The 23,894-nt window shown below is 34.3% G+C and overlaps 2 protein-coding genes across 2 annotated transcripts in view; one reads left to right on the top strand and one right to left on the bottom strand.

The window, feature by feature from the left end:
- Positions 1-434: 434 nt before the first annotated feature.
- Positions 435-23,894, bottom strand: part of LOC136824374 (myosin-13-like) — a 45,736-nt gene continuing 22,276 nt past the window's right edge. The window contains exons 4-12 of the mRNA XM_067080525.1: positions 9,403-9,561; positions 7,802-7,929; positions 7,501-7,568; positions 6,307-6,383; positions 5,294-5,394; positions 4,861-4,913; positions 2,526-2,801; positions 1,723-1,839; positions 435-1,149 (exon numbers count right to left, since the gene is read on the bottom strand). Of these exons, the coding sequence (XP_066936626.1) occupies positions 731-1,149; positions 1,723-1,839; positions 2,526-2,801; positions 4,861-4,913; positions 5,294-5,394; positions 6,307-6,383; positions 7,501-7,568; positions 7,802-7,929; positions 9,403-9,561 (1,398 nt within the window). The 3' untranslated portion in view covers positions 435-730. The remainder of the gene's footprint in view (positions 1,150-1,722; positions 1,840-2,525; positions 2,802-4,860; positions 4,914-5,293; positions 5,395-6,306; positions 6,384-7,500; positions 7,569-7,801; positions 7,930-9,402; positions 9,562-23,894) is intronic.
- The window catches only part of LOC136824373 (uncharacterized), a 31,154-nt gene continuing 19,467 nt past the window's right edge, over positions 12,208-23,894 (top strand). Inside the window, exons 1-4 of the mRNA XM_067080524.1 lie at positions 12,208-12,591; positions 13,471-13,513; positions 21,165-21,457; positions 22,950-23,127. Of these exons, the coding sequence (XP_066936625.1) occupies positions 12,250-12,591; positions 13,471-13,513; positions 21,165-21,457; positions 22,950-23,127 (856 nt within the window). The 5' untranslated portion in view covers positions 12,208-12,249. The remainder of the gene's footprint in view (positions 12,592-13,470; positions 13,514-21,164; positions 21,458-22,949; positions 23,128-23,894) is intronic.

Below are 23,894 nucleotides of genomic sequence, written 5' to 3'. Positions count from 1 at the left end.
TGTAATTATGTTTTTATACCAGGAATAGGTAAAAATCAGCTCTCCTACGCAGATCGTTCTTCACCCCCTGTCTACGCTACTGTCACTTCATCCAAGATGGCGATTTATTTAGCTTCAAGTAAGATAGAAAAAGCTCTATCTAGTGTTTTATGTAAGAAATTTGTGGGCCAGATAAGTTGCTCGAGTTAGGGAGGCATTTGAGTTATAGAGGTTCGAATTACGGAGACTCCACTGTGTAAATAAAATTCGTTACTTGAAAGTGGTTTCCTCAGAATCGGAAAACCCATCCAAACCCGATAATCCCGAACTTTGATCCGTTAAACCCAAATCATCATAAAAAGTTGACTGAATTTTCGAATCATCGATTAATTTTGAGTCCTATCTTACTTGAAGCTAAATAAATCGCCATCTTGGATGAAGTGACAGTAGCGTAGACAGGGGTGAAGGAACATTTCCTTAGAAGAGCAGATTTAAACGACATTGTAATTATGTTTTTATACCAGGAATAGGTAAAAATCAGCTCTCCTACGCAGATCGTTCTTCACCCCCTGTCTACGCTACTGTCACTTCATCCAAGATGGCGATTTATTTAGCTTCAAGTAAGATAGAAAAAGCTCTATCTAGTGTTTTATGTAAGATATTTGTGGGCCAGATAAGTTGCTCGAGTTAGGGAGGCATTTGAGTTATAGAGGTTCGAATTACGGAGACTCCACTGTGTAAATAAAATTCGTTACTTGAAAGTGGTTTCCTCAGAATCGGAAAACCCATCCAAACCCGATAATCCCGAACTTTGATCCGTTAAACCCAAATCATCATAAAAAGTTGACTGAATTTTCGAATCATCGATTAATTTTGAGTCCATTTCAAATTCGAAATCGGAAATGTTTCCCGATTTCTCAGTATCAATAAATAATGAATCGTTATTTCCCGATTTCGGGATATCATCGATTAAATCTTCATCAAAAATATCATTTTCATCTAAATCGTCAATGAACAGTCCATTTCCAGTTTTCGAATTTTCCATATTTTCATCGGGGATAAAATCGGGAAATTCTTCATCGTCTATAAGTCCTTTAAGAGAATCCGATTTAATATTATCAGAAAACAAATCATTTTCCAAATGTTGGTTGGCTTTATCTTCTGTAAATCCTGGGAAAAAAAACGAAAAAGAGTTCAAGACAATACAATACAATATGACAGTTTTTGGTGAGGTGCGAGAAATCAGAGCTAAAACAAATAAACGTACAGGGAAAAATCTACCTATTTTTCAAAAGTAGAGCTCAAATCAAACGCTCGAATTTATGGCAAAACGTTCGAATTTACTCGTGTAACATTGGAAATCTCTCACGATACGTTCGAATGTTAACAGCCTTTCTACACGTCTTACTTGAACAAAAAATAACAATTTTTTTCCGATACGAATCGGGCGATATTGGGCCAAAATGAATAAACGGACAGGAGGGAATAAACGTACAGGCGGGAAAATTCCTCAAAATAAATAAACGTACAGGCCCTAATAAGGTGCGTACAGGCGGGAAATTTGACACACAAATGTACATGTACGTTTATTAGGCACCCGGGAGTATGCTACGTGAAAACAAAGAAAGCTCTATCTAGATTCAACCCGTCATTCTAAATTCAGAGCAAATCTTAAGGCTTCACTTCAGGTTGAAGATCTCTTGCCTCTGTCAATTTAAACTCAATGAATTTAATACACATTACCCGTCTCTTCATAGTCTCCGAACAGACTACCATCGTCGTGTTCAACTAACTTGTCATGGTCTGTAGGCTCCTCTTTGGAATCCAGTTTAAGTTCGTCCATTTTCAACGAAAACCCATCTATGGTAAAGAGAGGATAAACGAACTCTTAAAAACAGTCGATGTTAATTCTTTCTACATTGAGATGATTTTCAATGCCAGATAAGAATTACCGATATGATCGATAGTGCTAAATCTCGTACTAGGGCTACTTGCGGCAACTTTTTAGTTTTGACAATCAAAGTTTAATTATCTTATTCCCTAGTGAATGCACTACGGAATTCTGATAGTTAAACTTTGATAGTTCATTTTTCAAACGTAATTTTGTAGAGAGGAGCTTGTATGTGTTTTGATATGAGTGTGTATGAAATGTTTTGAGTGTAGATATGGATTTTAACTGTTTTTAATGTTTTTATATATTATTTCTTTTAGACCTGAAGATGGACATTATGTCCGAAATATATAGTCAAAAATAAAATAATATTAATTGTTGGCTCAACTTTACTTGATTTTTAGTTTCACTGAGGAATATGATACAACCTTTCGTAAAGTGCCATTAGATTCAAAAAAGAGAATAAATGGACTGTGTTTAATTTTGCGTATAGCCAACTGTCTCTAATTCGAACTAAAATATAGGTCCCTTCAGCTGTAAGGTGATTTAAATTACTCCCCCTGTAATTCGAATCTTTCTCTAATTCGAATAAATTTGTTGGTCCCTTGAAAATCGAATTAAAGAGAGTGAAATGTAAATATAAATTAAAATCTACCGTCATGCTCAAACGATTCAAGAAAGTCGTCATCGTCGGCGACAGGAGTTAACGTCAAAACCGTCGTCGTCAAATGTAAACTATCATCGACGGCCTCATTCCCGTGATCCACCTCAAAGCTTGTCGTTACAATTTCGTCGTCGAAATTTAACGATAAATCACCGTCACTGTCGGTATTTTGTCGGTGGTGCTTGAATAGATTGTCGCCGACATTGCTTTTTGTTTGACGTGGTTTTGATTTCTTTGTTGCACTCGGTTTGGTGTTTTTAGGTTGTACTAAATGTTTGAAAGGTTAATGCGACTTTAACGTTATATGAATACTTTATCCATACTTTAGGTGTACAAATTTAAAGAGAAGAAACTTTGGCGAGGTCGAAATGTCGCAAAATTTACTATATTTACTTTCGCGAACTTGACAAAAAAATATTTTTCGTGAGCATGAACTTTCGCGAACCAAGACATCAAAGATATATTTTTCACACGAAAAGATGGCTTTGATGGACACGTAGTTCTAAAATTTGATTGAGACTTTTGTCTTATGACTTATAAGGTTTTAACAGGCTTAAAAGTGCCATAAATATTACATTTAATTTTTTAAGTTAGAAGTTTTACAAATTTTCTATTTTTTCAAGAATTTTTCACAAGCGCATTTACTTGTCACGAAAAGGGCTAAAATTCAGCTCGCAAAAGTTTGCACGCCTTAACTAATACAAAATCTGATATAAGAAAAGTTGAAATTAAAGAAGCTTTCTGAACGGATAATATCGAGGTAAAGTATCGACAGAAGAATCACGACGACACACAAATTTCGTTCACACTACGGAAAGCAAAGTAAAGAAATCAACTTTGCACCTAGAACAACGATTTCTGCTTGATCGTTTTCCAACTGATGTAACGCGCGCTATTTTGCTTTGATGATTGGTTTTAGCAACTGCAATGTTATTACTAGTCGGTAGTAAAATCTCAGACATATATGAGTAGTAAAAGGATTTTTACGAATTTTTACATACCACCACCCAGACTCTTGGAAGAGGTATTTTACTACCCTGCTAGTAAAAGGTTTTTGGGACAATTTGTCATAAAGACCACCTATTTTTTGGTTGCTTTTCGGACTGACTTTACAAAAAAAGCTAAAAAATGATTATTTCTGTGACACCTTTTTCACTTTGTGCAAAAATTAATGTTTTGCTCTTAGAATTAAAGTCTTTTTTATATTGACCAAAAATCTCGTGAATTTTTCGTTTGCAGCAAACAACTTTCCAACAGAAAATGTTTTCTAGGTATAAAAATTTTCAGATTTTTTCAGAAAAGTCATCCAAAAAATTAAAAGAATTACAAAAATAGCTAAAATTTGCTAATTTTACCAGTTTTAACTACCCAGGTAGTAAAATTTTTTCAACATTTAACACATAGATACCACCCATTTTAGTATTTAACTACCCTGGGTAGTAAAATTTTTTTTCAATTTTTCGTCACATCACCACCGTAGTAAACGTCATTATGTCTGAGATTTTACTACCGACCCCCCCCCTAGCCTATACGGCTATTTTCCTACGCATTAACGTCTATTCCATTTTTTGGAGCCCAGCTTTTCGGTAATCAAACATTCGATTTTTTGCCGTCACTTTAAACATTCGAAGCTCTTGCAGTAAGCAAAAAATCGAATTCGGGGCAGAACACACGAAAGGCTATGTTTTAAAAAGCTTGGCATTTTTTTCGTGGCAATTCAGACCTTAATTTAAATATGGTTGACCTTGCTAGATTTAGAATTGTTTGATTAGCTCCTAGTGCTTCTCTATTGAAATATCGATTTTATCATTTTCAATAATTTGTTCAATAAGTAAATCAGCTAGAAATTTTGGTGGAAAGAGAATTTGGCCGATTTAGCCGAAGTCCTCCAATTTAAGTTCCAACCAAAATTATTTTTCCGGTAAGTCGCCAAATTTATATTATTTTGTTCTCTCCCAAAATCTGTGCTATTTCAGACCTTTAAAACAGGCTCTCTGCTTATTTAATAATGTTTTGGCCCAATACATCATTCGAGCATTTTTTTCCAGTCATCCACCAAATTCACAAATTTCCTATTAGCAAATTCATATAGAAAAGTCACAAAAAACATCGAGTAAAGCACTGATTGGCTAAGACATGCAAAGATTACCTCACACTCTGGACATTTTGAAAAAAATATGCCTATGTGTGCAACATTCAGCCAATCAGAGCTTTACTCGACGTTTTTTCGTGACTTTTTCACACGAATCTGCTGATAGGAAATACTTACGTGTATTAAATTCGGACCAGAATTTCTTTCTTTACGGAAATTACGGAAATTACAAACCTTCTGATTGTTTAGTGAAACGATTACAGTTTTGAAACTCTCCGACAACGTTACTAAAACAGAAAGTGGAAAAATCTATTATTATTTTTATAAGTAACTAGGTTGCTTAGCCTTTATTAAGGGCTTAAATTAGCCGATTTTTTTTCACTATCTCTTAAAGGTTTTATTTTCACATATAAGTGTTTCCGTTTCATATCAGACACATATTTCATATCAGGACAGTGTCTGCCTTTTGTTTTATTATACTGATAGAAGCACAACATGTTTTTCTTTTCACCATTTTGTGAGTATTTTTGCCCATTTTCCTAAGAAATCGGGTGTTTAAGAGTCCACAAAGCCTTTAAAACGTTCTTAATTTGTTCTTAAGATTCTGGCCATCGAAGCCTTATATATTCTTATAATATAGTTTGTTCTTATAAAAAAACGTATATACCTGATATCCTTCAGTTCTTTTTTCATAAACAATAAGTCATTATTTTTCTTCTCTGTATTCTTCATCGCTTTTCTTTGTTCGTCCGTCAAACTAGTCACACTCTGCAAATCAATAATGGTGAATTTGAGGTCAATCCGTATAACACACTATACCTTATCGGGGAAAAAAATGTCTGGGGAAAGTGACGAACATTTTGAGGGGGTGACAAAATTTTCTCCGACGCATTTTTTCCCCGATATTTTATTACATGACCAAAACTTTTACCCGTTTTTTTTATCCCCAACCAAAACTTTTACCCGATTTTTTAAACCCCAACCAAAACTTTTAACCGATTCTTTAAACCCCAACCAAAACTTTTACCCGATTTTTTTATCCCCGACCTAAACTTTTACCCGATTTTTTAAACCCCAACCAAAATTAAAATCTAATTTTTTTACACCTTTATTAACCGAAATTAGTGCTTTAAACGTCGAAGATCTTTTTTCGAGCTAGTGAAGGAAACCATTTCATTTGGACAATTTAGTTTGGGTGAAAGTGACTAAATAGTAAATTTGGTCGGGGAAAAGTGACGACTTCGAAAGTTCGGTCGGGGGAGAGTGACGAAAATGCCCCTAGGTGACGAAATTTTTTTCTGACAAAAAAAGACCCCAACTAAATAAAACTATGACATTTTTTTCCGCGATAACGTAGGTGTTATAATTGTTACTGGATGATTTTAGTTTGTATAATCTATAATTTATTCCATATATTAGTTTTGATTTTAATTTCTATTATGTCTTAATCAGCCGTCTGGTATGCTAAACTGTTTTTCTCAAACGAAAATTTTGCCGGGGGGGGGGGTAAAATAAGTTTTCTCCTTTAAAGTAGTTGAAACGGGTGCGACGGGTGGTGCGTAGAAATGGGCGGTTGTGGAATTGAATTAAATATCACTATCTTTATTTCGTATACTTTAGGCGAGAAGTAAGTCCAACAATTTTACGTCGCGTAAGTTTGTACGCCTAAAGTACACTTACACGTTGAATGGAGTCACATCGGCGATCGATATCTTTGACGTCACGAACATGGATACTTGATTCGCTTTCGATTTTCTCTGGAATAAAATGAAACAAGCAACATGCTGAATGGACCTACCTGATGATGAGAATCAGATAAAAATAGGACAAATAGCAAGAGAGTAAAAAAGTGTAGTGAGCAGCTTGAATAGATTACCGGGAGTATCACAGCTCAAATAAATATCGACCTGTGAAGTATAGTTGAAGTCGTATGACTTATAGTCGTGGATACTGGGGTGAATAAATATTTCAGCGTGATTTCCCTATTGACGATAAAAAGTTAATTTCCCCAAAAAAAAACATGTTAGGCACTTCTTGGCCCAAATGTGTCCAAAAAATTAATTTTTTTGAAAATCGGGCCCCATCAGGAATTAATTAATACCATTTTATATAACTATGTAAAAGATAAGAAACCGTCAAAAAGCCGGTTTTTCCGGCATATTTCCGGCATTTTCGGCCGGAAAGAAATGTTTTTCGAAAATCGGGCTCCGTCACATTTTAGGTATTGTCACTTTGCATCAGTGTGCAAAATTTCATAAAAAATATAAAGTACAGCTCGAAAAATTCAAGAAATACTGTCTTTTCGGCGAGAATAGGTTGTTCCGGCGATTTTTAAATAGTTCCGGCTTCAAAAATCAATTTTATTGAAAATTGAAACATGCTCGATGGTGGGCATTGCTATTGATAATGTTTTTGAATGAAAAAACAACCAATTATAAGGAAAAAGTCTAATGAAAATCCAGAAAATTTCCGGCATTTACGGCCGGAGAAAAAATTTGCTCAAAAATCGGACTCCGTCATGTTTTGGGCATTGTTATACGCATCATTGAGCAAAAAATCAGAAAAAACTAACGATAAAATCTCGAGAAAATGCCAAAAAAACAGTTTTTCCGGCATATTTCTGGCATTTTCAGCCAGAATATTTTTTTTCGAAAATCGGGCTCCGTCACATTTTGGGCATTGCCATTTTGCATCTCGAGAAAAGCTGGTAACGGACGAACGGACGGACGAACGAACGGACAGACGGACGAACGGACGGACGAACGAACGGACAACGGTTAATTTATAGGACCTCCAGGTAAGGTAGGTCCAAAAAAAATTGGATTTGGTTGATAGTCTACGAACGAACAAACGAACGACATTTTAGAGATATACCAATTCGTGATTTGATGAGATCGATTTCTCTTCTTACTGCATCTGTTTCTTCTTCTATAAGGCGTTTCCTGGAAAAAAATGAACTTATTTAAGCAGTATTGACAGGAGAGAAGAGACATGGCACGTTATTTTGTCATCACGAAAAAAAAAGCTGTTCAAAGTTCAAATTGTGACTCGTCCGTTTATAGACTTAGACTGGATTTTTTTGTTACGCAAGTGATTCTAAAAACATTGTGCAGAAATGGTGCCGTTTTCGTAATGTTAAAAAATCAAAATTTAAAATTAAACATTAAGCACTTACTGCGATTTTAAGTCACGTGACACATCTTGTTGGTATCTTAAAGAGGATGTTTCAAAACCTGTTTTGTAGGATGAAGTAGAACCAGCTCTGTAGATCTGTGAAGTTAAATTTTCGAGTTCACTCTGAACCTAAAACATAGAACGCCTTTTTATAAGAATAGTTTTCATAAGAATGCCAGGGTGATAATCAACCTAATCGTATAGAATACCTTTAAGAACATATCCCTAGTAGGGTGTTATTTTAAATTGATAAGAATGAAGAATAGGAAAATAAAAAAAGCATACAGTATGTGGCCCCCAAAACGTCGATCAAATTTAAAATTTCTCTCAAATCTAGAGGAAAAGAGGTTTTACTAAATTTTTTGCTGCATGAAAAACTTTAACATCTCTACTTTATTTCCCAGAAGTTCTTTTTCAAAATTTTTAATTTCAACAATATTTTTCAATCGCTTAAAGATAGGTAGTTTTTTTCTAATGGCCCCCAAAACTGAGGTTTAAAATTTTAGCGATTTCTCGAGATATCTTTAAGATATGAAAACAAAATTTTGACCATAGTTTTGAAATGTGATTTAGAGGGTTTTGGGTATAAATTTGTTTGATAAAATTTTTACAGTATACCCCTGGTTGTCAAAACGCAGGTTTGGGGCCCCCAAAACGTAGGTGTAGTTAAAATCAAATTATTAAGCCCAGTGGTAATAGGGGGAGAAACTATGAACATATTTGTGTTTTCCCTTAACTTTACGATCCGATGGATGTAAAATTTATGATTTTTATCAAATATTTCAAGATTTTCGAAGTCCAAACTGAAAATTTAGAAACTTTCAAAATGACAATTTTGATTTAACAACGTCTTAATCAAGTTTCTGAAAAGCAATCTCTTTTGAAAATAGTTCCATTCATGTATGGAATATGCTATGAAAATTTTAGAAAAAAAGCTTAACTTAAACTGAAAATATTAAGCTTTAAAGGTATTTTTCTCCTACATTTTGCAAAAAAATGACAGAATTTGGCGTTTTTGCTGATTCAGCGAAAATTTTATATGTAATATTAATTTTTTGTTATAAACTATTATTTCAAGCTGATAGGAATGGAATTCTACGATTTTTTGCTGTTTCTCATATTTAGAATTTTCGGTTTTATCAATGCTGGTTCTAGGACCCCAAAATACTGGTTGACCTTTGAGATGCTATATCTTTTACCCATCCTCTAAAGTCACAGATGTATGTACATTTTCTGAAAGGCATTAGGTGTAGAAAGTTTCCTATACCCCATTTTCATAACTTATTTTCACTATCCAAGGAGCTAGAGTGAGTTATACGCAATTTTTATCTAATTTTGGTGTTGAAACATGTCCTTCAGACGCAATTATGTTATTTTGAAGCTGTCTCAAACCATAAAAAACAGGCTCATTTTTAAGTATGACCATCATTCTTTCAAAATCTTTTCTTTCAAAATCATTATTTCAAAAAAATCGTCTAATTCTGTTAAATCTACAGGTCAAAGTCCTCATTTTAATGACGACCTACGTTTTGGGGGCCGTTTATTTAATTTCGCAGATTTGTCAAAAAACGTGAGAATTTCTTCCCTTAAGATACCACTAACCTGTCTTTGAAACATTTCGAATTTCCTGTCAGTGATTACAGAATTGGATTTGTTGTTATATGATGATGATGAACGATTATGCAAGTCAGCAATTTCTTGTTTCATTGTTTGGATATCCTCTGATTGCAATGCCATGGTCTCTTTTAGATGACTAATAGTCTGAAAATGAGAAAAAAAACAAGCGATACTTTTATGGACCTACCTGTTTATAAAATGAACAATAAAATTTTAATGTTGAAGGCAATGTAGAAACAAAAACTGAATGAGCTTTTTCATATTTAGCACACTGTAATTAAGTCCAAAAATTAAGTCCAAACTGGCCCAACAAAATTTTTTTTGAAAAGAGGGCTTCTCACATTTTGGTAATCACCATTTTGCACCTTTGCACCAGAAATCACAAAATTCCTGTGGTTCAATCCCGAGAAAAGTTGGTAACAGACGAATAGACGAGCACAGGTTAATTTATAGGACCTCCAGGTAGGTCCAATAAAGGTTATAATACATGGGACAAAATTGATGATTAATATCTGTGGTCGCATGCCCAAACTTTCCGTTAGTGTAGTAGTTGGTGGATTCCAACACACTAGCAATGCGGAGATGGATTTCTCCCAATTCACCGTCTCTGACCAGTCAGTAGACAAGAATTCACTTCCAGCTCTACAGAGTCGCAACTGTAACTTATCTAAAAATAAAACCTTTAAAGTCACGTTTGAGAAATTCTCGATTCACCTTGTACCGTGAGTGGTCCTAAATCCGACAGCCCTGCCTAAATCCGATGGAGTCTTTAAAAGATACAAACTACAGTATATGGCCCCCAAAACGGAGACGGCCCCCAAAACGGAGACGGCCCCCAAAACGGAGACGGCCCCCAAAACGGAGATCGTCATTAAAATGAGGATTCTGACCTGTAGATTTATCAGAATTAGACGATTTTTGTTTATTTTGAAAGAATGATGGTCATACTTAAAAATGAGCATGTTTTTGATGGTTTGAGACAGCTTCAAAATAACATATTTGTGTCTAAAGGAAGTATTTCAACAAATTAGGTAAAAATTGCATATAACTCACTCTAGCTCTTTGGTCTAGTGAAAATAAGTTATGAAAATGGGGTATAGGAAACTTTCTACACCTAATGCCTTTCAGAAAATGCAGATACATCTGTGACTTTAGAAGATGAGTGAAAGATATAGCATCTTAAAGGTCAACCAGTATTTTGGGGCCCTAAAATCAGCATTGATAAAACCGAAAATTCTAAATATGAGAAACAGCAAAAAGTCTTGGAACTTCATTCCTATCAGCTTGAGTTAATAGTTTATAATAAAAAATTAACATTTTATATAAAAAATTTCATTGAATCAGTAAAAACGGCAAATTCCGTCATTATTTTGCCAAATATAGGAGAAAAATACTTTTAAAGCTTAATATTTTCAGTTTCAGTTAAGCTGTTTCTCTAAAATTTTCACAGCATATTCCATACATGAATGGAACTATTTTCAAAAGAGATTGGTTTTCAGAAACTTGATTAAGACGTTGTTAAATCGAAATTGTTATTTGGAAATTTCTAAATTTTCAGTTTGGACTTTGCATCATCGAAAATCTTGAAACATTTTTAAAAAATCATAAATTTTACATCCACCGGGTCGTAAATTTAATGGAAAACACAAATATGTTCATCGTTTCTCATCCTATTACCACTGGGCTTAATAATTTGATTTTAACTACACCTACGTTTTGGGGCCCCAAACCTGCGTTTTGACAACCAGGGGTATACTGTAAAAATTTTATCAAACTAATCTATGCCCAAAACCCTCTAAATCACATTTCCAAACTATGGTGAAAATTTTGTATTCATATCTTACAGATATCTCGAGAAATCGTTAAAATTGCAAACCTCCGTTTTGGGGGCCATTAGAAAAAAGCTACGTATCTTTAAGCGATTGAAAAATATTGTTGAGATTGAAAATTTTGAAAAAGAACTTCTGGGAAATAAAGTAGAAATGTTTAAGTTTTTCATGCAGCAAAAATTTTTGTAAGACCTCTTTTCCTCTAGATTTAAGAGAAATTTTAAATTTAATCGACGTTTTGGGGGCCCATACTGTAAAATGAAAACAAATCTTTCGCTGTGACGCAATGAAGATACCAAAGTGTCAACTAAACTGAAAGATTTGATACACTGAACTAAATGAACCAAATAACATCTTATACAAAACATAATTTTTTATTACAAAATTGTTAACGTTTTAAACACGAGCAACAGATTCAGAATACTAGAGGTAATTATTTTTACAACTCGCACTTTTTTGATCACATTAATTGACATCTTGACATCATAGTCATCTTGTTAGATGTTTTGTTTCAAAATTTCTTGCAATAGTTTATTGTTCAACTTGGAGAGGGAATGTTTGTAAACATAGAATTTTTTTTCATAGCAGTGGGCTGTCGGATTTAGGACCACTCACGGTACTTTATAATTTCATGCTGTTGAAAATTATTTGTGTGAACCCAGCTGGTACACAACGTTGTTTCAACGTTTATTTAACGTTCACAACGTCCATATAACGTTAGATGAACGTTAAAACAACGTTGTGTGCCAGCTGGGAATGGGTAAGAGTACGAAAAATAATTTTTAATTCATATTATCATATATTATATATTCTTCATTCGATGAATACATCGAATATAAATTTATTAAGAATATGTCGAATAAAAATATATTCAAATAAAATTAAATAATTAAATAATCACGATCGTACCAAGATTTGAATTTTTTTCAACAATAAAGAAATTTCAATTTTCTAGATGATACAAACGTACCATTGCAAGTATCATTCTTTATCAAAAATCAAAATGAAATTGACGATATTAAAACACTATATGATCATTTACTTTCTGGCAAAATTGAAGATCATAGAATCAACATTAGATCGTATCAACAAACAGGCGAGATTCCTTGATGTCAAAGAGCATAGGAGAGTTGCTGTTAAAAACAAATACGCACATTTGAGAGGTTTGACGGAGGTACAATGTGTAGGACATTGTACATTAACTGATGATTGCCATTCTGTAAATCACCATGGCAATGACCAGATCTGTGTGGTGATTGATGAACCGTTTGAAGGTGTTGGAGATTCTCATTTGATTGATGCTCGTGGATGGAGATACTTCAAGAAAACTGTTTTGAAACCAGAGGTACATGGCCTGTTTTTATTTATTTCGTTCCGTTTTGTTCTTTGTGATTTGCGGTAAAGTCAACCCTCCCTAATTCGAACCTCTCTAATTCGAATCTTTCTGTAGTTCGAACAGAAAAACTGCTCCACTCAGCTGGAAAAAAAGTGTAAAATACTTTCTGTAATTCGAATCTTTCTCTAATTCGAAGAAAAGTCTTAGTACTTTAGAGATCGAATTAGAGAGAGGCAACTGTATTTTCTTTCGATCTAAAAAGAGTAGGTGTAGGGCTTATTCAATCAAATATTCCAAGCTTCAAAGCGAATTTAGCGACCGTAGTACAGTGGTAGAGAATCCGACTACGGTTTGCAAGGTTGTGGGTTCAACCCCAATTTCCAAAATGGTACTTGATGCTTCTATGCTTGATGCGAAGCAATTAAGAGAAGGATCAAGGGTAAGTGGAGCAATTCAGGGAGAAAGTGGCGCCCTCCCCTATCTTCGGGTAGATAGCTATCGAAAGAGGAGCCTTCGGGTCGCCTCCGACTGCGGTCGCAGGTTTACTTAAAGTGAAATTATTTCAAACTTTTCGCTAAACTCTTTAAAGGGACATAAAAGTAGTAATTTGTAAACATTGCGCAAACCAAGTATCATTGAAGAGAACAATCAAAATCACGTGTCCAAAACAATTGAAACAATCAAAATCAGTTACATTTGTATTGATTTTTTATTTTGACATGTGACATTTGTTTTGATTTTGTATCCGCTGCATACAGTTTGTTTACAAATTTCGTTAGTACTTTTATGTCCCTTTAAATGTCCCCCAAAAATATTAAACTAAATTCATATTGGCTTGACGAAGAAGTTGAAATGGAAATTGATGAATATTCCATATCTTATTTATAGGAAACGATTATTCAACGAAAATCAAATTTTGAAATCAAAGATGGTAAGAACTATATGCTTCTTTTATAAGAACAATTTTATAAGAACTAGCCTAGGATTTAGACCCTCGAAAGAATAGAAATTTAAGAATAATCTAAGGGTCGGCCAAAATTTACTGGTTCTTATAAAAAACAAGCGTGTATATTGAAAAAATACAAAGTTTTCATTAGTAGAAAATGGGCGTACCTAGATGAGCTGAAAAGCATTTCCAACAAACAAACAAAAATATATCGAAACTGAAGTTTTCAAAGCGTTTATTTACAGTATACATTGGGTGTTTTAAGGTGTAGAATTTTTAATTCCGAGTTGACGTTTCAATTTATGTCCACTTATCTATCCGGAGACACTTGATTCGTCCTTCTCAGGACTACATCAAGTATTACGCTCAGAACTTCGGTCCTTTGAGCACTCTCTAGACCTTGTTGAAGAGCATGCTCTGCTTCTTCGCATACAGCTATCAACCATAGATTTATAAAGCTCGAACAGCTAGATGGCGTACTTATTGTCACGTGACAATACAATAGAATTTCAGCGCTTGACCAATCAGAAGCTTCCCCGGTTTTCGAAAACAATAGCAGCAATATTTCTTCCGATATTCACTTTTTTTTGCCTGCGATGGCTTAAAGCACGACATCTAGCCCTTTGGGCTTTAAAAATCTATGCCATCAACCCTTAGCAGCGCAGACGTGACTGGTAACGAAAATACAAGGAAAACTCTTCGGACGACGGTACCGAAAACACAAGTGTAGGAGTGTTCTTGTGAAAATGTAAGATACCCTTGCATTGAAGCGACCCAAGCCCTGATTTAACGGTCCAAGACCTGAATTACCGACCCAAGAAGTGCGAAACTTTGTGACTTTGGAACCTGCTCTGATTTTAGAATTCATATCGCCCAAGAGCTGAATTATCTTCCGGAAAAGTAAAAAAAAAAATACAGGTTTGTCGAGATATTGTGAGCTTCAGGATTTAATTTTTCTCTTTATTCTTTTTTTATCGTATAGAGGATGCTCTAAAGTCTGTCCAGATATAATTGGCAGTGGAAACAAGAATGCCTGTAACTTTTAATAGTGAAATATAATTCCAAAATTTTTTTAATTTCGCCTAGCGAAAGTATTGTTTTCAGCGTGTTTCTGCGGCGACGGCGGCGGTTAGGAATTTTTTTCGGGCGTAACGGGAGGAATGAGGGCGTCACATATAGGGCGTCCCAGGATACTTTGCTAAGACAAGGCCCTGTCTATACTTTAACTTGAAATAAGTAATGCTAATTACCTTGGGATTTATGATGAAATGTAACACGGGTCCAAATCTATCGCTATTCCCCAAGCTTCTGACCGCTGAAGTACAAATAGATTATTATGTGGCTGAAAATGATCCTGTTTTGTATTCATCATTGTCAGATTTTTTACAAACATATCACTATGAGAATTCAATAAAGGATACTAAAACACAATTCCTGTGTAAATTTGAACAAGATTGGAGAAATCTTCAGTGTTATGGCTGAAAATTATCGTTTTTGGACTTTGATGTCGTAATTTCATGGCGACTGGCGACCGTTCCTTTTGATTTTTCAAACCCGACACAGATTTTTCACAAACATATCACTATGAGAATTCAATAAAGGATACTAAAACACAATTCCTGTGTAAATTTGAACAAGATTGGAGAAATCTTCACAGTGTTATGGCTGAAAATGATCGTTTTTGGACTTTGTCGTAATTTCATCGCTGCTGGCGACCGTTCCTTTTGATTTTTCAAACCCGACACAGACTCTTTACAAACATATCACTATGAGAATTCAGTAAAGGATACTAATACACAATTCCTGGTAAATGTGAACAAGATTGAAGAAATTTTCACAGTGTTATGGCTGAAAATGATCATTTTTGTCTTTGTCGTAATTTTATCGCGGCTGGCGACCGTTACTTTTGATTTTTCAAACCCGACACAGATTTTTTACAAACATATCACTATGAGAATTCAATAAAGGATACTAAAACACAATTCCTGTGTAAATTTGAACAAGATTAGAGAAATCTTCACAGTGTTACCGTGAGATTGGGTAACTTGCATCAGTGGAGGCTAACATGCATAGTCTTCAAATAAAAGACCTAGCTGGTCATTAAAATACAACTACGCAGCTCCTCTCGCAGCTCTAGTCTACCATTTTTGTTTTGACTTAACTTTGTATTCTAATGACCAGCTAGGTCTTACATTTGAGGGCTATGCATGTTAGCCTCCACTGTTGCAAGTTACCCAATCTCACGGTATGGCTGAAAATGATCGTTTTTGGACTTTGTCGTAATTTCATCGTGGGCTGGCGACCGATCCTTTGATTTTCGATTTTTCAAACCCGACACAGATTTTTACAAACATATCACTATGAGAATTCAGTAAAGGATACTAAAACACAATTCCTGTGTAAATTTGAACAAGATTGGAGAAATTTTCACAGTGTTATGGCTGAAAATGATCGTTTTTGACTTTGTCGTAATTTTATCGCGGCTGGCGACCGTTACTTTTGAATTTTCAAACCCGACACAGATTTATTACAAACATATCACTATGGGAATTCAGTAAAGGATACTAAAACCACAATTCCTGTGTAACTTTGAACAAGATCGGAGAAATTTTCACAGTGTTTATAACTGAAAAATGATATTTTTTTGGACTTTGTTGTAATTTCATTGGCTGGGGCGACCGTTCCTTTTGAAGATTTTTCAAACCCGAAACAGGTTTTTTCCAAATATACCACTATTTATTACATACACACTATTGTACCATTTTATTTGGTTTATCCTCCTCTCCAAGAATTATCCCAACAGAAAAAATAATGCTTAGCTAAAAGCCGTGGCCTCTAATTAGGCTATTTTTCTTTTCAAAATTTTATCCGGACAATCAAATTAACGGTGCATCATGGCTTCACTATTGGCAAGTTTAGAAAAAGATTAATTTATAAGAACTTGAAGATATTAACTCCTAAATGTTTATCTCCTTTAGCTCCAATTTTGAACTTTTTAGTTGAGGATGAGTGGGGGGGTTGGGGGTTGGGGTTGGTTCTTTAGGCAAGAAAGTGCATGTGTAATCACTTAGAAGAGCTAAACTCTCAGCTGTCTTTTTTATATTCGTTAAGATTATTTCTCATGCTCGCTCTGCAATAGAATTATTACTTTGCTTTCTGATCTGTTCTGATTAGTAGTTTGTGGGCAACGTTCTAACTCAACAAACTCATCTTTCACATCTTTTAATCTCTTAAGCCGGAGCTTCCAGCGCAGCTGGTTTATTTGCGTTAATTTCAAATTGTAAAAATTTCATGACTGTTAAATACTTGACTAATTATATTTGTGTAATTAATAAAGTAGTTTGATTTAGCGGTTCAAATTTCTGCCATGCTGGAAAAAAAGGACAAATGATGTCCACTAATTGCACAAGTTTGAGAGAAGACTGTTAAATTTTTGCGAATTCGGCCTATTATATTTTTGTCTCTTCGGGGGAGAGGCACGAAGAAGAGAACTGTTTATCTCTCTGCAAAAAAACAACAAAATAACAAGATATACACAGTATGTGGCCCCCAAAACGGCGATCAAATTTGAAATTTCTCTCAAATCTAGAGGAAAAGAGAAAAAAAATTTTGCTGCATGAAAACCTTTAATATCTCTACTTTATTTCCTGGAAGTTCTTTTTCAAAATTTTTAATTTCAACAATATTTTTCAATCGCTTAAAGATAGGTAGCTTTTTTCTAGTGGCCCCCAAAACGGAGGTCTGAAATTTTAGCCATTTCTCGAGATATCTTTAAGATCTGAATACAAAATTTTGACCATAGTTTTGAAATGTGATTTAGAGGGTTTTGGGCATAAATTTATTTGATAAAATTTTTACAGTATACCCCTGGTTGTCAAAATGCAGGTGCGGGGCCCCCAAAACGGAGGTGTAGTTAAAATCAAATTTAAGCCCAGTGGTAATAGGGGGAAAACTATGAACATATTTGTGTTTCCCTTAAATTTACGACCCGATGGATGTAAAATTTATGATTTTTATGAAATATTTGAAGATTTTCGATATTTCAAAGTCCAAACTGAAATTTAGAAATTTTCAAAATGACAATTTTGATTTAACAACGTCTTAATCAAATTTTTGAAAACAAATCTCTTTTGAAAATAGTTTCCATTCATGTATGGAATAAGCTGTGAAAATTTTAGAAAAAAGCTTAACTGAAACTGAAAATATTAAGCTTTAAAGATATTTTTCTCCTATATTTTGCAAAAAATGACAGAATTTGCCGTTTTTGCTGATTCAGCGAAAATTTTTATATATAATGTTAACTTTTTGTTATAAACTATTAACTCAAGGTGATAGAATAGAATCCAAAAATTTTTTTGCTTTTTCTCATATTTAGAATTTTCGGTTTTGTCAATGCTGATTCTAGGGCTCCAAAATACTGGTTGACCTTCAAGATGCTATATCTTTTACCCAGCCTCTAAGTCACAGATGTATTTGCATTTTCTGAACGGCATTAGGTGTAGAAAGTTTCCTTTACCCCGTTTTCATAACTTATTTTCAATATCCAAGGTGCTAGAGTGAGTTATATGCAATTTTTATCTAATTTTGGTGTTAAAAATATTTCCTTTAGAGCAAATATGTTATTTTGAATCTGTCTCAAACCAGCAAAAACATGCTCATTTTTAAGTATAAACCATCATTCTTTCAAAATAAACAAAATCGTTTAATTCTGATAAATCTACAAGTCAGAATCTTCATTTTAATGAAAACCTCCGTTTTGGGGGCCGTCTCCGTTTTGGGGGCCATATACTGTACACAAATTCAATTAATCGTTTAATCTATATTTGCATTAGCATGCCTACATTTACTCATATATTACTGATAGTGTATAATATCATAAAAGATGCTAACAAAGTTTTCCAATCAGCTGAATGATGAAAGAGATTGATTGAAACACTGCGTCGAAACTCGGAACTCTTGTGAACAATATCCCATAACCACAAAACGATGATTGTAGATTTGCACATGAAAAAATAAATTAATAAAGATAAACATCAATCAGTCCCAAAATGAAGTATAAGCTAAATCTTTAGCCTTTCTCAGGCAAGAAAAAGGGAATTCTTATATTTTTTTACGCCGCATTTTGGACGAGACGTATAGGATTAGTGATTTCTTTGTTTTGAATGGTATATTTTTTTGAAACCTAATGGGAAATTTTAGTTTCTATCTGTTATTTGTAGAAAAAACAGGCGGGTCACTCAAGGCCGCACAACTTTGGTGGGATGGGAAGGCTGCAAATCCTACTGCACTAAGGAGATCAAATTTCTACTAGCCCTTCGGGCTTACTTCATTGATCAGTCCCAACTTAGGGCTGTTTTTAAGAGTGAAATGCATGCAGGTGTGTTTGAAAGTCTTTTCTTTAAGCACTTTTATTAGCGCATGTACCTCATATTTATCGATATACAGTATTTATAATTATCGATGCATATTTTCAAGGCGAAATTTTCGACTTTTCAGTCGTCTTGTTTTGTTTGTTTTAGAGAATCAAAAGCGCTATATTTGAATGTTTTTTTTTTTGAAAAATTCGCGAGTTTTAGCGGTTTAATTTGCAATTGCAAAAATTGAGATTTTTTTTCCTTTTATGATATAACGGTCATTTTTACACCAGTGGTAGTTCAACCTTATGTCAAGAAGATTATTAAATTTCAAGGCAAACAGATAAGTCGTTCGGAAGATATGGGACCCGAAATACCCCTTGGTAGCATTTTTCTGTGAAACATCAAATCTCCAAATTTTTAACTATTGGACTATCAAAAGTTACAGGCATTCTTGTTTCCACTGCCAATTATATCTGGACAGACTTTAACTTGAATTTTGAGCTATCATACATAAGGTTTGAAAAATTAGTTCGAAAATTATTTTAAAAAAACTGACTTTTTTTTAATGTCGAAATTTCAAAAAATCATCAAAAACAGCAAGCAAACTTTTCTCTTGACACTTACCTTCTTTGCACATAAAAATACCAAAAAATGCAACTGTGTTCATCAAAACTCGTTACGGAATTTAGAAATATGGTAAAAAAAGCTATTCCCATGTGGAGTAATATTTTTGGAAAAGCTGAAAAAAGTTTTGGAAATCTCAAAGAGAGGTTTCGATATTTTTTGTGTGCTATGTGAGAAAACTTTTGAAAAATAGATCACCATTCCTCGACTAGTTGCTCAAAGAATTTGGGTCTGCATCGAGTTTGCTCGTGTTGGAAATGTTCATGACTTGCAAATAAGATGGAGAAACTGTTGGTAAAATTTAAATAAGAAAAAAAAACACCAAAAAGAACAATAAAATTATGTTTTTGTCATATTGTCTTATTTATAGCTTGATTGCTGTTTTTAATGATTTTTTGAAATTTCGACATGGAAAAAAAGTCAGTTTTTTAAAAATAACTTTCGAACTACTTTTTCAAATTTAATGTATGATAGCTCAAACTTCAAGTTAGAGCATCCTCTATACGATAAAAAAAGAATGAACAAAAAATTTAAATCCTGAAGCTCACAATATCTCGACAAACCTGTATACTTTTTTTTGTTGCACCCGGTAGTAGAATATATTAATTATAAGATCATCAAATAAAAGTAGGAATAACCAGGGATATGTTATAGCGGAGCTGGATGAAGGACGAAAATTCCTTAGCGGATTGCTTCTTTGTCTTTTCTATTGTAAACTGTTGATAATAGAAATCCATCTCTGTCCCCTTGAGTGTTCTGTTTTTATAAGAAAAATGAAGTAGACAAAGTATTAATGCAGTACGTTTGCACATATTTTGCTATGATGTTCCCGCTTTTCATCAAAATAATATTTGTAGAAGATACCCCAAAAGCTTCCTTGTAAATGATATCTATTTTTATCAGCGTGTGTTATGAATTTGAGAAGCTTTCATGATTTCTCTTTAAAAATTTCGGATGTAAATATTTTGACAAATACTGTTTCAATTGACTTGAAATTTTTTCCATAATCAGACATACCGACTTGCTATCTGAAAATATCAGTTAGAAAGTGAGGCACCCCGCGGTGTAGCGCGGTATTTCAAATGAAAAAGTACTATTTATAATCTTAGAGAAGAAACTTCTTATAACTTTACTAATGAAAGCAATGTTTTTCATTTTTTTAAATTGTCATTCACCAATGTTTTACAGACCCTCTTGATAATTAAAAGTTTTTAATCGTGAACGATAAGTGCAGCAGCAGAATCATTGGCTAAGAGGAAATCCAAATTTCACGAGTTTGTAATTAAAAAAGTCAAATTTCATATCAAATTTTAATGTCAGGGACAGAGATAGAACAAGGCTTTTTTAAATGTGCGTTATCCAGCTCTGCTATAACATATCCCTGGAATAACGGATCATTTATCGTCTTACTTCAAAAAAAGCGAGTCTCAAAATCGCAAGGTTTCGCAGCTCTTGGACCGCTAGTTCAGGGCTTGGGACGCTTACGGAAAAAACTTTGTTGAGAACAAATCTTCCTTTTAAATTCATTACTAGTTCCCTAAAAAGCCGACCGCGGCACAAAGAATTGTATTGATGGGTCCTGGGAAGGAAGAAACATGTGTTCAAATTAAGGGAGTTCTTAAAAAGTGATTGTAAATTATTTTCTTTTCCCAAAGCATTCAAACCAGAACGAAACAGATTGATAAACATTATACCAGTCCAAACGAAAGAATGGCAAATGTCTTTAGAATTCATAGTATACGGCCAATTGGACGAACGTTTTACCGACATTTTGAGATGTTCAGCTTCTGGCACCCTATATCAACCGGTCGAGGGTAGTAAATTGCCGGTAATCCTTTTTCACAGCGACAAGAAACTGAGATTGATTGTATGGAACAAGAACAAAATTGAAAAAAATTATGGTTGTAATTTTAATGAATGGTATAAAGTGGATATTCGCATGAAAAGGGTGAGTTGTGAAACTTGGAAGGTCTCATGCGACATGTTATTAGGGGTGCCAGGGTTGAGGATATGAGGGGACCTCCAAAAACCGACCCTTAAAGAGACTGATTTTAGCTGAAAAGTTGATGACCCTTATAGAGACTTTTTTGAAGATTTTCTTCGATTTGTGAAAAATTCCCTTCCAGTAGGAGGAAATTTGTGAAATCGCTCGATTTTTTTAGTCAAAGCACTTGTTATACATTTTTGGAAAGCTAAGGGGTAGAGGAATCAAAATAACTTGGGTGGCAATTTTTTTTCGGACACTTTGGTGTGATTTTCGGACAAATACGACGGTCTCAGGCAAAAATCATAGGGTGAAAAATTAATGAAAATTTTAGCTTGAGAAAACGGAGACCTGTTGTATATTTTTAGAAAGCTCTCAAAAAATTAAGATTAGTGATATATTGCGAGTATAGGTGATTTCAGTACCTAACTCGAGATATTGAGCTTCCAAAAGCGCAAAAACTGGACAAAACAGCTGTTTCTGGCTGAAAAACACTGAAAACACTGTTTTTAAGGGTTAATGTATAAATGTATAACATGTGCTTTGACTAAAAAAATCGAGCGACCTCAAAAAAACGAACAAATTTCCCCCTACTATACCCTTCGAGATTTTTTTACAATTTTTTCTCTCGAAATCAAAAAAAATTCCTAAAAATCGTGATTTTTCCTACCCTTAGAGAGACTTTGAAAGGTGAAAACACTGAAACAAAATGAAACAAAATTAGTTTCACAAAGATGATATTGCCCAGAATAAAATATTTCGCATTTCCATTCAATCAAAAAATAGAAATTGTTTAATTAAAACTAAAGATCAATAAACATTACAGTCCGACTTTGATGGGGTTGGTGTAATTAAGAGACTGTAGTGCAGTGGTAGAGCATCCGGCTCGCAGGTCATACCAAAGATTCCCAAAATGGTAGGTACTAGATGCCTCTCTGCTTGATGCTCAGCAATTAAGAGAAGGATCAAGGGTAAGTGGAACAATCCAGGGAGAAAGAATGGCACCCTCCCCTACCTTCCGGTAGATAGCGGAAGAGGCGCCTCCGACTGTGGTCACAGACTTACTAGCCCGGGGTTCACTTAAAGCTTTTTTATAGACTGGATGGCGCGATTAAGTGGCCCGGTATGCTTTTGCTTAGATTGCTCAGATTTAAGTTGTTTTTGGAAGGTTAAAACAGTACCAAGCAATGTTTTTATTTAAGAATAAGGGATTGCAAATCTGTTATTGATGTTTGTTTATAATTTTTTGTTGTATTTCTCAACTCCAAGTAAGTTTTTTGTTGTTTGGAGTTTTTATGTTTTTTCTCAAAATGGCAACCTGGTCAAATGCTCCTAGTCTACTTTAATGGACTCAGCGCCATAAAAAAATCATCAAAAAGCAAATTTCAGCCAAAGTAGACTCTAGTCTACAGACTTACTTACTTATTGGTGTAATAAGTCTTTTCTTTCTCCAAAGGTAATGGCAAATAATTACATACTTCAAATGTTTATTGATGATAACGAAGTCAAAAGAAAAATTCAAAAGAATCCAAAAACCTTTACAAATGTGGAATGTTATGCTGGTGGCAAGGACAAAATGACAATCAATGGACAAGTGATGAATCTGAAGTATAATCAGAGCAACAAGGACTTTGGTAAGATTGAAAAGATTGAAAGTGTATACACCGTAGCTACCGGCACATCTAACTCTAGGGGAAGTCCTAAATGCTTCTTCTTCTTCTCGCCTAGACAACTGTCTACAACTCTATTCCATTACGGCCATTCAAAAAGCTACTTTTATTTTTTTTTTAAACAAACCAACTACTGGTAATTAGATTGATATAGATTACCCGTCTGCTTTCAGGGTTTCTGTGTCGTGGGATAGATCTTCCCACGCTACCGAAACCCTGGACAGCATAATAGTATTGAAAAGATTGAAAGTGGATACACCTTTTCGACCGTAGCTGCCAATTGCCGCGCGGGCATTTGTCCCCTAAACTCGATCCAATCCTTTTGTAACACCTTTTTCAATTGTTTATATGTGCGGAAAAAAGACTGGGACGGTTTTAGGGTGGTAAAACGGACAAAAATATGCCCGCGCGGCAATTGGCGGCTACGTTCGAAAAGGGCGGTTAGTGTAAAACGCAGGTCACAGGTCGCAGGTCACAGGTCACAGGTCAACAAAGTGCAGACCAGAAAAAAAAAGATCATAACATATACATAACATAACATCAATACATAGCGCATTAAATTACAAAAAAGTAATACATGCTATTTAGATATTATAAAATGACAATTGAATAGAATAACAACCTATTTTGACATAGTGACACTTACTTACAAAAATAATGACAAAATCATAAAATATGATGCCTAGCAAGACAAAAGCACGAAAAATATTTATTATACAAAATGTGATGTG

This window comes from Clytia hemisphaerica, unplaced genomic scaffold (genome assembly GCF_902728285.1).
Source record: "Clytia hemisphaerica strain Z4C2 unplaced genomic scaffold, Clytia hemisphaerica genome assembly, whole genome shotgun sequence".
Taxonomy (NCBI): Eukaryota; Metazoa; Cnidaria; class Hydrozoa; order Leptothecata; family Clytiidae; genus Clytia; species Clytia hemisphaerica.
Note: the sequence above shows the minus strand (reverse complement) of the source record. Positions and strands in the feature narration are given on the sequence as shown.